The sequence below is a fragment of the Triturus cristatus genome, chromosome 10 (assembly GCF_964204655.1).
Source record: "Triturus cristatus chromosome 10, aTriCri1.1, whole genome shotgun sequence".
Taxonomy (NCBI): domain Eukaryota; kingdom Metazoa; phylum Chordata; class Amphibia; order Caudata; family Salamandridae; genus Triturus; species Triturus cristatus.
In genome coordinates this window covers 858,163,208-858,180,951 of record NC_140593.1, presented here as the reverse complement: position 1 = coordinate 858,180,951, position 17,744 = coordinate 858,163,208, and the positions used below count along the sequence as shown (strand labels likewise).

At 47.8% G+C, this 17,744-nt stretch overlaps 1 protein-coding gene across 1 annotated transcript in view; it reads right to left on the bottom strand.

Annotated features, from left to right (window-relative positions):
- The window catches only part of LOC146796113 (autophagy-related protein 9A-like), a 236,975-nt gene that overhangs the window by 53,294 nt on the left and 165,937 nt on the right, over window positions 1-17,744 (bottom strand). Inside the window, exon 11 of the mRNA XM_085628481.1 lies at window positions 14,794-15,026. Coding sequence (XP_085484607.1) covers window positions 14,794-15,026 — 233 coding nt within the window. The remainder of the gene's footprint in view (window positions 1-14,793; window positions 15,027-17,744) is intronic.

The window sequence follows — 17,744 nt, the reverse complement described above, 5'->3', positions numbered from 1 at the left end:
TTCTATAAATCTACTGTGTTAAATCGTGATCATTGTATCCTTGATATAAACAATTTTTCTACTCTCATTAATTTCTAACCTATGTCATTGTCTTCCTGCCTCACTTTATAAAATAAATCAATTGACTTTTGTATGGATGGACCAACAACTCAGTGTTTCTTTGTTTTGCTTCTGATGAACGACTCTGTGAAGGTGTAGTAAAAAATATTAACTATTTAGATTAACTTGTTGCATGCCGACCACATGGGGTTTTTTTTTTTTTTTTTTTTAGTTCTGCCAGGTCGGCACCCTCTAGAAAGGAGGTGTAATATTCTTGCGCTCACCTCTGTAAGGATGTTGAGCGAAAACAAGTAAGGGTGGCTAAAACTACCCTTGAGTAGTAAAGTTTCTTACATTTCTTAATGCAAAAATATTAAATACATTTACAGCATTGCAATTTCAATATTTTCTGTAAAAACAAAACCTGTGTCCGTTTAGTTTTCATTTACTGCAGGTAATACTAGCTAATGTGGATGACTAGAAAACTGTGGAAAAACAAAATTATTTATATGTCAAAAATGTAAATAATCATGAACATAAATTATTTCATTCTTCCAAACATTTTGGGGTGTATGTGACCTTTGCATACCACAGGAACATTTTGCTCTGTGGAAAACAGGATATTTCCAGAAGGGAACAAAAGCAAACCTAGGTGGCTTTTGCTTTAAAAAGGACTTATAGACACAAGTCTAAGCCATTTAAACCAGCCTTCCCCTATTGACGCTATGTAAATACAATTTGTGAAATGTTGGTCTGTTTCTGAAAATGTACATAAGCTTAAAACAATGGAATACATTTCGACACAAATCAATTCCCTGTAGGTCACACAGACTCAAACAGTAGCGGTTCGCTACCCGCCAGTGACTATGCCCGCATCAGCCTGGGGTGGGACTATGTTCCCCAGATTTTCATTTTCAAGGTGGAGCAGAGCGGAGGTGACGCACTCAAAAATTGCTATCCTGACTCGTAGCGCCGGTATTGAGTAGCAGTTCCCTGCCCGCCAGTGACTATGTCCACATTGGTCTGGGTTGGGACGGAGTCCTCCAGACTTCTCATTTTTGAACCGGGTTAGAGAGGAGGTTCCGCGCTTTAAAAGCGCTTTATTAACCCGAAGCCAGTCTTAGCCCATCATAGCCTGTCAGAGGCCAGGCGGGGCCAACCCTCTTTTGTTTGTAAGGTAAATGGACACCACTTGTTCTGTGCTTTGCTACTGTCACATGTGGTATACCATGGGTATAAGGAAGATGAAAACAGGTGCCCCAGGGGGAGATACAATCACCACTATTGATTCCTTTTTGGTGAGTGCGGCGAGTGCCATCTGTAAAGAAAGTGCTTTGACTGAACGGAGACTTTCACTGAAGACCACTAGTGTCCTAGACCTCCAAAATTATGCAGAGGTGATAGTAAATAGCCATAGGAAATTACTCAGCCGGCTGTCAATCTTGTAGCCGGCATGGAGGACTCATTGGATGGAGACAGTATGCCACATGTAGCACCCCCAGGCAAAAAGAAGCGGGCGTCCTCGGGGTAAAAAGGGCTGGGTGTTTCCAGTAATCGCTCCAGAGGCCCAGGTGGTGCCATAGTCTATGTTTGTGCTGGCTCTGGGGAGGCATCAGAGGGGCCCAGCCATAGTGTGTCAGGCGGCCAGAATGAGTTGTTATCCTCATGTGGGGGCTTCATCTGGCTACCCAGGTCATGAGTGCCATTGTGCAGGAGAGCACCACCAAGGTATACCCCAGCGTAGGAGCAGCAATCATAATGGACCGGCCATGAATGAGTCCTATAGGTCCCATGGGTCACATATGGCTTGGGTGGATAACGCTGCACCATTGAGTCTCTCTGCCCGATTCAGAACCCCTAGGTATTTTAACAGGGCTACCTCCTATTAAGCAGGGTGGGAGGTAGTCTACAACAGATCTCATATGCAAGTTAACACATCGGTGTGACAATAATTTAGTGAATGGGCATCTTCTGTCCCCCTCCATATCATAATGGCAAAAGAGGTGGTTGGGTGGGATGAAATGTGAAGAAAAACATTGAGGGGGATTGCATCAAAGTTAATCTAAAGCACCCCAGTTTCACTACAAATTTTCCACAAATCAGTTTTCTTGCACAGGACTAGGCTACAAGGATCAGTATTGTTCCCCTTCAGTATTTTTACCCCCTCTTTCTTCCCACTCAATTGGCACGGGCTAGTCTGTTATAGAGGACCCACGCAATGACCTAGGGAGAGGTCTCTAGGCTGGAATTACCACTCGATAGCAGGTTTGCTCCCTTGAGTGGGCTGGATGGGAACGACTGACTGACACCACAACAGGCTATATCTAGTATCCCTAGGCCTCAGGGCATATTGGGGGTGATACTGTTCTGATCAAAAACACAATTTCTCACCCCCCCACACACCAAATAAAAGTTATGATGTGGAATATCGCTGGTTTGAGGCCTAAAAGGGATATTGAAAGGTGGCTGAGGAATAATCCTTTAGATGGGGTTCTCTTTTTTAAAGTCGCGTCCCCTTCTCCTGCAGGACGTGCCAAGGGTGGCATTCTGGTTTTAGTCTCCCTTAAGATCCCTTGTACTCCCGTTTTGGTAGCAGATAACTCGCCTAACTTGTTGGCAGTTGAGCAGGCATTTAAAAATAGCCCCCCTTTGTTGGTGGTGAATTTTTATAACGTCTTTGGTAGGAGCTCAGAAACAGACCACATCCTTGCGTTGAAGTGCTTTTTGGAAAGCTATGAGCGGAAATGGATCGACTACTATCAGGTTATAATAGTGGACGACTTTACCATATATTTATGTTTGCAAGGCTGTGTCTTCGCAAAAGGACCATTAGATGTAACAACTGCGGTAGCTCACTTCGAACACTGAGAGCAAGGTAATTTGCTTGAGGAATTCCTGGTAGCTAATAATTTGAACTGTCTGGAACAGACAGGGGAGGGTAAAGTTATTCCTTCTTTTATCAGTAGGAGCTGTTCTTCCACCACTGATTTTATTATTTATTCACCTCCCTTGACCTCTTTGGGTAAATCATTGAGAGTAACCTGGAATAACTTTAGTGATCATAACTAGGGGTGGGCGGAATTTGGGTAATTGCATTACGCAAATCTCCGCGAAACGGTAAAAAATCTCCGCGAACACGCGGAATTGCTTGTTCGCAATGCTTTTTTCCTGTTCACAATCGCTATTTGCGTGCTCGAGGAGAAATATCTCGCGAACACGCATTTTGAGAACGCGAACAAGCAAAAAATTTCGCAAAATCGCGGAAAGCAGACTTTTGAGCAATTTCGCGTTCTCCGCGGAACGCGAAATTACGCAAATTCCAAGAGCGGAACGGAATTTCCCGCCCAGGCCTAATCATAACCCCATAATGCTGGACCTCGCCTGGGAATTATCTATGGATGGCAAGGGAATAAAAGGTTTACCTAATAGTATCCGTAGCACCAAGGTCCAGGCCCTGAGATTAAAGTGGGATAGAGTGATACCGAAGGCATTCTTAGAAACTCTTTATACAGCAAACGTGAGAGACATTACCCTATGCTTAGAAAATGGTACACAGGATAAGACAATTCTTGATGCCTTCTATAGACCATGTGAGAAGATTCACAAAAGAGAAATAGGAGTATTTAAAATCACGCCTTTATACTCGCTGGTACCCGTTGTTTGTTTAAAACTGCCCTCAGCCACAAGTTGTGGCATGATTCATCATAGGGCTTGCTAAACAACACCCTCACGCAGACCAACGCCTGGAGTGAAGCAAAAGGGAGGGGAAGACAATACGAAATTTGAGGGATCAAAAAAAGAAATATTAGTGCAGAACACAGAGTTTAAAATTGGCTCAGGAATATCCACCTATATACTTTATTCCTGGACTTCCTGGTCAGGATTAAATATGGGATTGTGGTGACAGGGAGTTTTAGTAGCCCTTCACCCCTCCTAACTGCATACATGTCACTTTCCTACCTTACTTTAGTAGGTTGAAGAAAGACCCATTCTGGTCTATGGCTGCTTTAGCACACTGCGGTAGTACCTAGATTCACAGTTGTTGAAACTCGAAAAGGCGCAGGAGCGATGGCGGCTCCCCATAGTCAAACATTTGTCAAGGTGAGGCCGCTGTCCCTTTACTTCTCTCTGCGCTCCGTGTAGGAGGGGTGAAGGACTACTAAAAATCCCTGTCAACATCATCTCATATTTATTTTAATCCTGACCAGGAAGCACAAGTTACTTACTTGTGTAACGATATATCAGTAAGAGACATTAGTTAGTCATAGATTCCTCACCTTAGAATATCCCCAGGCGTCAGACTGGATCCGGAACGTTTTCGTCAGCAGTACCCCTGTGCGTCGGTAGGCGTCGTCGTACGGCTGCACGTGCGTCGCTGGAGTCCTAGCTGCCGAGATGACATCTTCAGAGCGGATGTCAGTTCTTTACACAACTTTTCCGCACCAGAAGCGCAGAGCCATGCCAGAGACCAACTACTGGTGTAATAGAACTAGGGCCCTGAACCCTAGAGAACAGTTCGCAGAACAGGGAGGATGGGTGGGTGGTAAGGAATCTATCACTAACTAATGTCTCTTACAGATATATCGTTACTCAAGTAAGTAACTTGTGCATCTGAAAGAGACACGTTAGTGATAGATTCCTTACCTTAGAATACATACCCAAGCAATACCCACCCCGGTGATGGGTCTGCGAAGTGAGATTACGCCAGAAAGTCACAGAGAACTGAACGGCCAAAGAAGCGGTCTCTCCGGACCGGACTGTCAAAGCAATAGTGCTTAGTGAAAGTATGCAACGAGGCCGCTTGACAGATGTCTTGCAGGGGGACACCCCGTCCCAATGCTGTGGTAGCTGCTGTCGCACGGGTAGAATGGGAGGTTCCTTTTTAGCCCAAGAGTAACAGGCTTTAATGCACAAGACAACCCATCGGGAGATAGTTCTTTCTTGGCGCCCACGTAGCCAACAAAGAGCTGGTCATCCACCCGGAACTGTTGTGTGCGGTCGAGATAGAACAAAAGTGCACGTTTTGGGTCCAGACGGTAGAGCCTCTCCTCTTCTCTTCTCTTGAAGGGTGCGGAGGCAGAAAGAAAGTGGGCAGAGTTACAGTTTGCCCGAGATGAAAGGCAGAGACTAGTTTTGGTAGAAAGGAAGGACGCGGTCGAAGCACAACCTTGTCCGGATGAATCGCCAGGAAAGGAGGTTTGCAGGAAAGAGCCTGGAGCTCACTCACCTGCCGAGCGGAGGTGATGGCCACCAGGAAGACAGTTTTCAAAGTCAGTAACCACAAAGGACAGTTCCGAAGAGGCTCAAATGGAGCGCAAATCAGATATGTGAGAACCAGGTTTAAGTCCCATTGAGGCATCACAAAAGAAATAGAAGGGAAAAGGTGAGTAATGCCTTTGAGAAATCTATTGACAACCGCGGACCTTCAGTCTGGACACATCACTATCCCCTTCCCTACTACCGATCACGTTCCCTGCAATCAGCAGCTCACGACCTCAACTATCCCCTACCGGGGGTCGGCACTCCACTAGTCGCTTCTTACCATGATCCTTGGGCTTACTTTTCACTCTGTATGTCCCCTCCTTTTGCGCTTCTCAGCATCGTTTTGCATGGCATAATTCCTCTCCTTCCTTCACTGCCAGCTGCTACTACTTCCGCGCCATTGACCTCACGCATCCTTGTCGGCTGCACCGCCACCATTCCGCGTATAGCATGACCGGTTGCTTGGTAATTACTCATGAACCTCAACATCACACTAATGGCCTTGATGTTGACTCCCCTTGATACGCCTTCATTGCGCTTCCACCACAAAGCAATTCCTTGTTGTTGATTTAGTTTATAAAGGACACATTAGTAATTGATTGCTTTCCCCATTCTAGATCCTACGTGCTCACATTTACATTGTCCTGATGATGATCTTGACTGACTAAGATCGAAACGCCGTCGACCACAATGTCAAAGTCTCCTTAAACATTGTCTAAACCAATTGGGTTCTTTTTGACCTGTCTCTCAATGCGATGAAATGTTTTTATTGTCACTGAGCACTTCACTTCACGCACCTTCACTTTTGTATATGTGAGCACTGTATATACAATATACACCCCGCTGAAAAAGTAAAAATGTTAGGAATGGAAGCAACTCCATTTTATGATGTTAATAAAATGTGATGTCTTCCTCTACCTTCCTGTGTCCTTGTATACGTTCCGTAATTAGATCCAATTCATTTTCCGTTACCATCAAATACTATTAATTTTTTCTCAAATTAATAACTGTAGCTCCGCTACTCGAGGATTTTTTGACCTCACCAGACCATTGTTTTTTTTAACTTGAAAAGAGAGGGCTGATCAGGCAACCTAAGAAAGGCTGAAAGAGCAGAGAGGTAGCCCTTGATAGTGCCCAAAGCAGAGCCCTGCTGGGCCAAAGAAAGGAGGAACAATAGGACCTCAGAAAGAGGGGCAGCAAGAGGATCAACCGATTTTGCTGTGCACCATGCCACAATTTTTTTCCGCCGACATGCCTATACTGTTTTAGTGGAGGGACGCCTGGCTGCCAGAATCATATTACAGACTTCGGGAGGCAAGTCAAATGGAATCAGCTGTCGCCGCTCAATCTCCACGCAAGGAGGTGGAGGCTGGACAGGTTTGGGTGGAGGACTGTCCCCTGCGACAGGAGATCCTCCCGAAGAGGCAGACGGATCGGGGGATCCACGCTCATACTAAGTAGCTCGGGATACCGAATTCTTCGAGCCCAGTCCGTTGCCACAAGAATGACTTGGGCCCGGTCGCGCCTGATCTTCTTCAGCACTCTGGGCAGAAGTTGTATAGGTGGAAAGGCGTACAACTGACCGCAACTCCACTCGCGACGAAATGCGAAATGCGTCGCCTAGCGAGCGCCGCCTTGGATACTCCAAAGCGCAGAACTGCTGACATGACGCGTTCTCTTCGGTGGCGAATAGATCGAACCAAGGTTCTCCCCACTGCTGAAAGAGACCTTGCACCACCTCCGAGTGAAGAGGCCATTTGTGATGCAACATGCACAGTCGGCGGAGTCTGTTCGCCCTGGCGTTCAGTGAGCCTGCCAGGTGTTGACCTACCAAGGAAATGCCTTGACGGTCCAGTCACGTCCAGAGATGTAGAGCCTCCTGACATAGGGTCCATGACCCCACCCCGCCCTGTTTGTTGCAGTACCACATGGCGGTGGTGTTGTCTGTGAACACCTGCACTACTCTCCCCTTGACAGAGGGAAGGAATGCTTTCAGTGCAAGTAGGATCACCCTGAGCTACAAAAGGTTGATACGGAGCTTGGACTCCGCCGGAGACCAAAGGCGTCTGATCTCTGCCTCTCCCATGTGGCCGCCCCATCCCAGGAGGGACGCGTCTGTCACTACTGGGTGCTCCGGTTGGGGAAGGGAGAGGGATCTGCCGCTGACCCAACGCTGGTTCGTGAGCCACCACTGCAAGTCCTGTGCAGTGCCCTCTGAGATCTGGACGTAGTCCGACAGCTTCCCCCGATGCTGCGACCACTGGAACTTCAGGTCCCACTGCAGAGCCCGCATATGCCATCTGGCATGATCGATCAGCAAGATGCAGGAGGCCATGAGGCCCAGCAGCCTCAGTGTCTTCCTGACCGAAACCCAGGACCAGGGCCGAAAGATCGGAATCATAGCCCGAATGTCCCGGACTCGCTGTTCGGGAGGATAAACCCGAAACTGCGCCATATCCAGAACTGCTCCGATGAAGAGGAGCTTCTGAGAGGGAATCAGGTGCGACTTCGGCACGTTGATGGAAAACCCCAGCAAATGCAGGAGGTTGGCCGTAGTCTGGGAGTGGGAGACGACTGCCTGGGGCGAGCCTGCTTTCAACAGCCAGTCGTCGAGATAGGGGAAGACTGGAACCACTGATCTGCGCAGATGAGCTGCGACCACTGCCATCACTTTCGTGAACACCCGAGGGGCACAGTTAAGGTCGAAAGGGAGCACGGTTAACTGAAAGTGCTCGTGGCTCACCGTGAACCATAGGTAACGCCGGTGGGCTGGCAAGATGGGAATATGAAAATAAGCATCCTGCAAGTCCAATGCTACCAGCCAGTCTTGCTAGTCTAGAGCAGACAAGGCCTGAGCTAGCATGAGCATCTTGAACTTCTCCTTTTGGAGGAAGCGATTGATGTTCCGAAGGTCTAAGATAGGGCCGCAGACCTTTGTCCTTCTTCGGAACCAAGAAGTAGGGGGAGTAACAACCATGACCTACTTCTGGCGTCGGAATGCGCTTGATGGCCCCCTTGGCCAAGAAGGTCGTAACTTCCTGCTGGAGAAGTGCCAAGTGTCCCCCCGACATGCGTTGGTACTGAGGTGGCATGGCTGGAGGGGTAGATTCGAAGGGGAGGGTGTAGCCCCTGCGGACTATTTGCAGAACCCACCTGTCCGAGGTTATGGAGTGCCAGTGGGGAAGGTGATGGCGAATCCTGCCACCCACTGGCATCAGGTGGGTCTGAAACACCGGACTAGGAAGGTTTAGGGACGGCGGTGGCTGGGGAAGTGGTGGACTGACCCGTCCGCTGTCACCGGGATCCGCCACGGCGGGTCCCACGTCCACGTCTGCGCTGAGACTGTGGCTGCGCAGACTTGCGGGTCTGAAAGGAACGTGCCTGGGCACCCTGACCTTGACCACGAAAGGACCGAAAAGCGGACCCCGAGGGATTACGCATGGTGGAGAGACACAAGGACTGGGCCGTAGCCCGAGAGTCCTTAAAGCACTACAGGGTGCTATCCGCCTTATCACCATAGAGGCGTGTACTGTCAAAGGGCATGTCCAACAGGGTGTTCTGGACATCCCCAGAGAAACCAGTAGTGCGGAGCCAAGCATAACGAAAGAGCGCCACAGTTGTGGAAAGTGCCCTATTGAGAGAATCAGCCGTGTCAAGCTCACAACGAATAGTGAATTTCGCAGGATCTCTCTCTTCGGTAATGGCTTGGGAGAGAACCGCCCGTGCTTCCACAGGGCACTGAGGTAGCACCTGTGCCACAGTGTCCCACACATAATGGGAATAGCGGCCCAGTAGGCACGCAGTATTGACCGCCCGCAACCCAGAGCTGGCAGATGTGAAAATCTTTTTCGCAAATTGCTCCAGTTTCCTAGATTCCCTGTCCGGAGGAGCAGAAGGGAACGCACTCGGCGAGGCAGAAGCCTGGACGACTAGACTCTCAGGCGTCGGATGTTGTGTGAGAAAGCTGGGGTCGCCCGGCGCCAGGCGATGGCGGCGCGCCACATCCTTGTCTACAGGGACTCCTGTGTTAGGTTTAATCCAGGTGCCTAACAGGATATCAGTAAGCGCTTCATTGGCGGGCAGTAACTGCTCCGCAGAGGAGGACTGCGGCTGCAGGACCTCAGTCAGGAGATTGGTCCTCATAGGTACAGAAGAGAGTTCGAGATTAAGAGCCTCAGCTGCCCAACGTAAAACCACTGAAAATGTCCCAACTGCCTCCGTGGCCACAGAAGAAGGGGACAGAGTTTCAGGGTGTGGGGAGAAATCCAGATCCACTGGACCCTCCACATCGCCATCCTCACATTGAGCTGCAAGAGGGTCCTCTGACCCCTCCCAGTATTCCCCTTCGTCCACCGGTTGCTGAAGGGACAGGTAAGGACGAGGTGCCCTGGGAAACAGGATAAACTCCCCTCCAAGTAATGGAATGGGAGGGTAAGATACCAGTCCCGGGTCGGCGTTGTACGGCGTCAGCTGCAACGCCGGAGCCGGATCCAAGGCCGGCACCAGAGTCGGTGCCGAAACCGGAGCTGGCGCCTGGGCCGAGGCTGGAGCTGAGGCCAGAGCTGGCGGCGCCGCAGGGTATGGTGCCGGTGTACCCGAGGCCAGAGGCGGCGGCACAGGGGCAAACCCTTCCGACGGATCCGCGGGGCCCGAAGGTGCTCCGGAGGGACCCGGCGGGGAAAACAAATGGCGCGAGGCCGACATAAAGGCCTGCACCTCGTCAGACGGCACGTGCGGCCCCGGAAAGGGAGGGTAGGCCGCAGGCAACGATGGGGGCACGAACGGAGCAGCGGGGGAGTTACCGCCTGCCTCCTCCACCACGTCCCGTGAGGGGTAGAAGAAGAGCGACGACGCTTCTTTGACTTTTTATGGCTCCGAGACTTACCTGTCCCCGATTCAGACGAGCGATGCTGATGGCTCCGCGACTGGTCCCTTGACCTCCCACGGGATCGGGACCTTGATCAGCGCGGAACCGATTGCCGGACCTCCAACAACTTTTGGGAACGCTCCCGCAAAGCTTTCGGCGCCATGACCCGGCAATCGGGGCACGCCTCAAGGTCTTGGGCGTGCCCCAAGCAGAAAAGACACACGTCGTGAGGGTCTGACACCGACCTGTTGCTACGGCATGCCCTACAGGACTTACACCCGGGCATCTCTACTGCACCAGGAGTCAAGCACACAACAAAAGAAGTTGTCAGAAACCAAGTTAAACTTTTAACTAGGGGTACCGCTCTCTCTCGGATCTGCACGGAAAAAGAAAGAACTGACGTCAGCCCGCGTGGGTGCGTCTAAGTAGCTCTGACGACGTCATCACGGCAGCTACGACGACAGCGACGTATGCGGAGCCATACGACGACACCTACCGACGCGCAGGGGTACTTCTGACGAAAACTTTCCGGATCCAGTCTGACGCCTGGGGATATTCTAAGGTTAGGAATCTATCACTAACGTGTCTCTTTCAGATCTCCAGGAATAAAGTATGTAGGTGGATATTTCTGAGCCAATTTTTAACTCTATGTTCTGCACTAATATATATGTATTTGACCCTTCAAATGTTATGTTTGTATTGTCTTCCCCCTCCCTTTTGCTTCACCCCAGGTGTTGGTCTGCGTGGGGGTATTGTTTAGCAAGCCCTAGGAGGAAGCATGCCAGAACTTGTGGGTGAGGGTAGTTTGAAACAAACATCGCGTGCCACTGAGTAGAACAGTGTGATTTCAAATGCTCCTACTTCTCTTTTGTGTGTGTGGATATTAGTAGGGGAGGTTGATGTAGGAGTCTTTCCTCTTCCCACTTATTTGTGTGTGATTTATGTGCACAAATTGGCAATTTTTGTTTTTATTCATAGCAAACACATGAACAACAAAGAAGATAGGTGGCTCGACAGTAGTTGTTCCAGGACCCATAGAAATCTGATGGCTACCTTGATGCAGCAGCCCAGAGATAAGGACAAGATTAGGGCTCGCATGAAAGCTTACAAATTAGCGATGCAGTAGAGAAAAAGGGAAATTAGAGAGCTGGCCTGGGAGGAGTTACATTAGCCTAGTGTGAAGGCCAATAGGGCTAAATTCTGGGAGATTATAAATAGACCTTTCTTTGCAGGATCTGTTAACTCAAGAGTTGATTGTACAATTGTGCCCGGACAAATGGGTCACCCATTTTGAGGGGATGTATAGTGGGAGGGGTGTGGAGGACTCCGATACCTAGTGAGTGCCCGGGAGTGAAATCTCACAGTTGACGTTTAGTTTAAAAGAAGTGTCCAAAGATATTTATGCCACCGCTGGGGGAAAAGCGCCATGCCCGGATGGGGTTAGCCCAGATCTTTACAAAGCTGAACCTCAAACTTGAAAATTGACTTTGACCTGTGTTTTTCAATGCGGCATGCAAACATGGTCTTCCTTCTACCTGGTCTAGTGTTATTATTTTACCTATTTTTAAAAAAGGGGCAAGCGATGACCCATGTTACTGTCCCATTTCTCTGTTAGATTTGGCCGCAAAAATTATGGGGAACGTTGTTCTGGAGCCTTTAACCTCCTGGCTCGATAACACCAATGTATTATCCGAGCCACAATAAGGCTTTAGGGAGGGGAGAGGGACGCTGGACTAGTATGTCAACTTACATCTGATTGTGGGCAAAGACACTATAGCCAAGGGGGGGTTGCCTGCATATGGCTTTTATGGATCTCAACCCGGTATTAGATCGAGTTAATAGATCCAAACTGTGGTGCCTTCTTTTGGATCGGGATATTGAAACGGAGTTAGGGGCTTTTTTACACAGCTCCCACTCCAACCTCTCTGCTTTGGTGAGATATGATGAGAATGGCAGCCTAACTGCCTTCAGGGGGGTACATTTTGGCACCTCTTCTATTTACCTTATACATTAATTATCTGGGAGAGGTCTTGATAGTGCCCTGCAGGGATATTCTCAGGGCAGTTTCCAAGTTAATTCCAGCCCTGTTATATGCAGATGATGCAGTCCTGATTGCATGGCCCACTGTGGGTCTCCAACATCTCCTCAATGCCTTTACTGATTTCATGGATTTACTAGATCTGTCAACGAACTACACCAAATCACATACAATGAAGATTGGTGGTCGGAAGGTCGTTGGACTAAGTTTTTTGGGGTGAACTTGCCAAAGTCTGGACCTTCCCTTATTTGGGGGTACTCTTTGAAAATAGAGGGTCCTGGATTGCATAAAAATCCCTTAAAAAGAATATTGTACTGAGGGCAATAGGTGCGACAATGGATTTTGCCAAAAGACTTGAGGCTAAACCGGTTCAAGCCCTAGTAAAAGTGTATTGAGATAAGTGCATACCAATGGAAAGTTACGGGTGTGATGATTGGGGGTACAAGGAGTTTGGAGAGCTTCAGGTAGTTATAAATACATTTTTGCGTACACGCCTTGCTGTTCTCGCCAGCACTCCCTCATTTATGGTTCACAAAGAGGTTGGACTAGGGTATTTTGAGATCTCAACGATTCAGCACCCATCATGCGATGGCTTCGAATTTGGTCCAGCCCCTCACTTAAACTAAACCAACTGACAATTGAGGACTGCAGATCACTTGTGGGCGGTTTGCATATCCTATGGATTGGTTATGTAGGAACATGCTGGAGAGTCTGGCTTGTATAGATTTGTTCATCAATCCTAGACCACTACGGCCAAGGGAGATACAGAACCTAAAAAACATGTTTTATATAGGTGGCAATGTGAAAGAGTAGAAGGAATGTTTAATACCCACCGTCAAACAGTATATTCTGCTGAAAACATGCCCTGAGGAGGAACCTTTTTTGTCGATGGTAAATAATTCCCATCATTGTTTATTGACAAAGTTCAGGTTAAATACAGTACACAGTTTTTTAGCTGTCCCCAAAGGATTCCACATGGTGGGAAATCTAAGCAGAGTTCTAGTGACAATTTTTCAGAGCAAGACACTATGCATTTTATATTCTTTTGTGATTTGTACCGCAGATTAAGGTGCAGATTTATTCTCCTGCTGGTAAGAAATAACCCATGTGTACAAGTGAAACCAGCTCTGCTGTATCTACAAATGCTTTCGTCCCCCCCGGTCTGCTTTGGGGTTGCAAGCTTCCTTTCTGGTGCCCTTAGACGCAGGAAAAAGTTCTTTAACGACTAGAGGGGTCTTCTTTTTTATAAATCAAGTTGTTGGCTTTATTGTTTTTATGCAAAGACAGTGATATTTTATTACATTTTTATGGATAGTCCCTTGAAGGGTTAGGACTGGAGATGGCTTTGTGATCACATATTGTGTTTTGGTACAGCATTAGGGCGCTTGCACTTCATATATTAATGTTTTTATTTGATTAGACTGATGGTAGATAATAGAAGGCCCAGAGAATTTCTTAATAAAATAGAAGACCAACATTTTGAGGTTTTCGTTGCCAGGTTTCTGCAGGATGAGCTACCCAAATTCGTTTAATGCAACCATAATTTAAGCCTAGTTTTTCATTGAGATTTGTACAGTATTAGATATGCATACCCAAATGTGAAGTGTTAGTTTAATAGTATGTACCAAACACGAATACACTTCTTGCCAAAATCTAATTTTATTTGTGTTTTATATGTGCTTTTATGGTCTACATTGGCCGAATAAAGAATTATTGAACTGAACTGACTCAAACACTCATCTATCACTTTGAATGCCAGAGCAGGGACAAATATGAGGATTCTACCTGCCATTTGAAATGGCAAACCAGTCAATACCAGGTGCCTGTCTTCCAGGCTTAAAAACATATGAGAGAAGCAATTTTGTCCGGAGAGAGACAAACAGGACAACACAGACACATTTGCACAAAGTTGCAAGGTTTATTAGGTATTGTATTAAGCCTTACAATTGTGTAATGTGGAAAAACTTAACTAGTGATTACTACTGCTGATCTTTCGGATGATCATAGGCAATTCTATATTATAAAAACACTTACATTGGCAATGCTGATGTTTTTGAATGATGTTTTCTACGTATAAAGAAGGCTTTTCCAGGACCATCCCCCCCCCCCCCCCCCCCATGTTCTTTTGATTTAAATGCACAATTAAGTGACTCAGACTTTAATAGCTGCACCAGAGACATGAGATATTGAGGGGCCTTGTCCAGAGCTTTGGAAGCGTTCTCTTCCCAGAATTGAAGAGAGATACGTGCATCTGAGGGCTATTTATCCTCCAAATTAATTTGTACAAGCCCATCAAATGTCTGAGCCCCAGGTGAAAGGAATCACCTTAAGCACCAACACCTCAGGTGCATGACTGGTGCCTGTGCAGACACTATCCTGAGAGGCACCTAGAGGTATGGAAAATATCTGCACGTTGAGCGAGGGTCAGAAGTTTCAATTCCAGTGTGCCAGCTCACCCTTCAGAGGTCGGTAAGAACAAAAGTAAGGTGGATAAATGTAACATTTTATATTTGCTAAGACAGGACATTGTGTAGAGTGCTCAATCAATGATCAATATAGAAATGAGAAGAAGTAATTCTTCTAGTACCTCTCTTCAAAGATGGTCTGGTCGCTGCGGTACATGGGGCTCTCTGCGCATGCCCCAAAGAGCCCAGTGTGTGACCGCGTCCGTCCTGGCAGCTGGGATGAAGAGAGAGATGCTAGGACGCTGGCAGCTGCAGAAGCAGTGGTGGTGGGCTGAACAAACCTGCGATCCCTGGAGGGCAGGCCACTGGCTGTTAACACTGGGTGGATCAAAACACTTGCCAAGAGGTTATCTGGCTAAACACGGAAACAAAGAAAAACATCACAATTACCCCAAGATGTAAAGAAAAGATGTAAAGAAAAACAAGGTAAGAAATAAGGAGGGAAAGAGGACAGATAGATATACCCACACACCCAAGTTGCCCAGAACTTTGAAATCACCTATATCAAGATGACCCCTCTGTGTTGTTTGTCTCTATGAACTGAAACTGTGGTTCTGTGTCACAGTAACTTGTGCTTTCCCTCAAGCATGGTATACCATCTGACTGGGCACAGCATGCTCGACACAGTACTCAAGAATGTTTGGGGGATATAACCAGCTAGAGATTGCATTGGGAGTTGTGCTGAGCGAATGGGGGCATGGCGTTGGAGGTCTGTGGTGCTTGGCAACAGATCCCTTCCTCCCCGTAAGACAAAATGGAAAGGTGGGGCTGAAGTGACTCACTGCCTACTTTCTGCCTTCTCAGAGCACAAGATGTGGAGAGTTAGCTGGGTGATGGAGGGGAATGGCGAGGGTCGGGGGAAGAAACAAAATCCGGTATTTGTAAAGTGCAAACTACTCACCCCTAAGGGTCTCAAGGCGCTAGGAGCCGTCAGGAAGATTAAGTGAGCTATTGCCCAGAGTCACATGGTGCTGAGCTGCCGCCGGCGATCGAACCGTGAGCTCTATGCTCCGGAGTCAGACGCCCTGGCCGCTGCGCCACACCTCTCCCTCAGCACCTCTCCCTCAGAGGTGTGGACCACAGCTGGAGCCAGGTAGACCCAAAAACAGATTGGTGACCCCAACCACTACCTCAATGTGGTAGTAAGAGGCATTGTATGCTCAAGAAATGTGTGAGCAGTCAGCCGTGGTGGAAAGATAGAAACAAAATCCGTCATCTTTGACGCAGCATTACCTCTTTGAGGCCTACATTAAAAGCAAGGGGAAATACAGAGCAGGGAAGAACCTCACTTAGTTGTGAGCCGACCACCGTAAACTGGCAGAAGGCCAGCAGAGACTAAGACTTTCAACACTCAAGCCTTGGATCTCTGACCTCTGCAAACAGTTGAGAGAACTTTGAGAAAGGACCGAATTCTAGACTAGAGGATGGCAAGATGGATGGCCATTGCGGGAGAAACAACATTTACAACATGGGTCTACCTGAGAGACTACAGGGCCCCAGTATGGAGCTGCTGCTGGAGCAATGGCTTTGCAAAATGGTGGCCCCTGAGGCCTGCTTGAATACATTGTTTGTGAAACTATCTTATGTATACACACACACTAACAATCTGGTGAGGGAGGTAGGGGACTGTAACTGCCTTACAGACATGATAGGTCCTTCCCTTCATTATCCAGAATGTTGAACACTAAGACGCCAATGGAATTTAGAAAATGAGGTATTTGGAGAGAAACCTATTGCTTGGAAGGAGATTCCTCTTTTTACTCCCCGGAGTAAGGTCTACACAACAGGCTTGATTTAATTCTGGCTATGCTGAATGTGGCTGAGTTACTTCAGAGTGCACAATATTTTTTTTAAAAAAGACTCTTTCCGACCACTGATACCTGGTGGACTCCATTATATGGAGAAGGACGCCCATGTGCCTCACTCCCTAGAGACTGCAGCCTACTGCTCTCCAGGATACTGCTACCTCTGCTGTAGAACTGAGGACTGCAAAAACAAAACTGTGATGGTTTGAATGCTTGAATTAATCTCGGACACTGGCAATGCTTGGCCGCATCCCAATCCATTATTTTTTGCCCACCATGCCACCCCAGTTTGGACCCTGCCATATGCAAATCAGTCTTGACCCTGCTCCTCATGGGACCAGTCCAGCCCAAAGTCCCGGGCCCGGTCCTCAGTGAACTGGAAAACAAGAAACCTAGGACCGGTTTGGCCCTTTTTAGGGCTCTTCAGTCATGTATAACTTACGTGCTCCTGTGCACACTCACTGGAACCATGCTGTACCCAGCTGATGAGCCCAATAGCTGGGCAAACCCCATCCTGAGTTGCTTGTCTTCTGGTTAAGGGAGCACCTGGCTTGGCAGTTTGGGCTGGACTGTTCCTATTGGAGCGCGGTCAAGACAGAGTTGCATATGGCTGGGTCCAAACTTATGTGGTATGGTGAGGAAATAACAATGGGTTGGGATGGGGCCTGATTGATTAAAACTGGCTGAGATTAATTCAAGCATTTCATCCATCACTGTTGTGTAAACGTATTGTGTCGCCCTAAGTGGGACGGGTTTGCCCAGGAGTGGGTCCTGTGCACACTGTGTCAGTGGAACCAAGCTGTACCCGGGTGATGAACCCATAACTTGGCATAACCAGTCCCGGGTTGCTTGTTCAGGGAGAACCTATCTTAGCAGTTTGGGCTGGACTGTTCAGGCTGGGGCAAGGTCAAGACTGATTTTCATATGTATGGGCCCAAACTGAGGGGGGATCGTGTGCCAAAGAACAATGAATTGTGATATGGCCCGAGTGATTACCAGTGGCTGATTTTAATTCAAGCATTACATCCATCACTGCTTTGTATACTTATTTTTGTAATGAGGAAACCATAACTCACTATTTCAAGGACAATGAAAACTCTGAAGGAGACTCGGGTATCATGATCTGTTTACTATGAAATGCACACGCTAACTTCGGTAGAAAGGGTGGATGTATACTTAAGACTAACTTGTCTTTGTGAACTTGAATAAGAGGTTCCTCGACAGAGTTCATGTTGCACAGAATGCAACGGCAATTTGAAATGCTACCT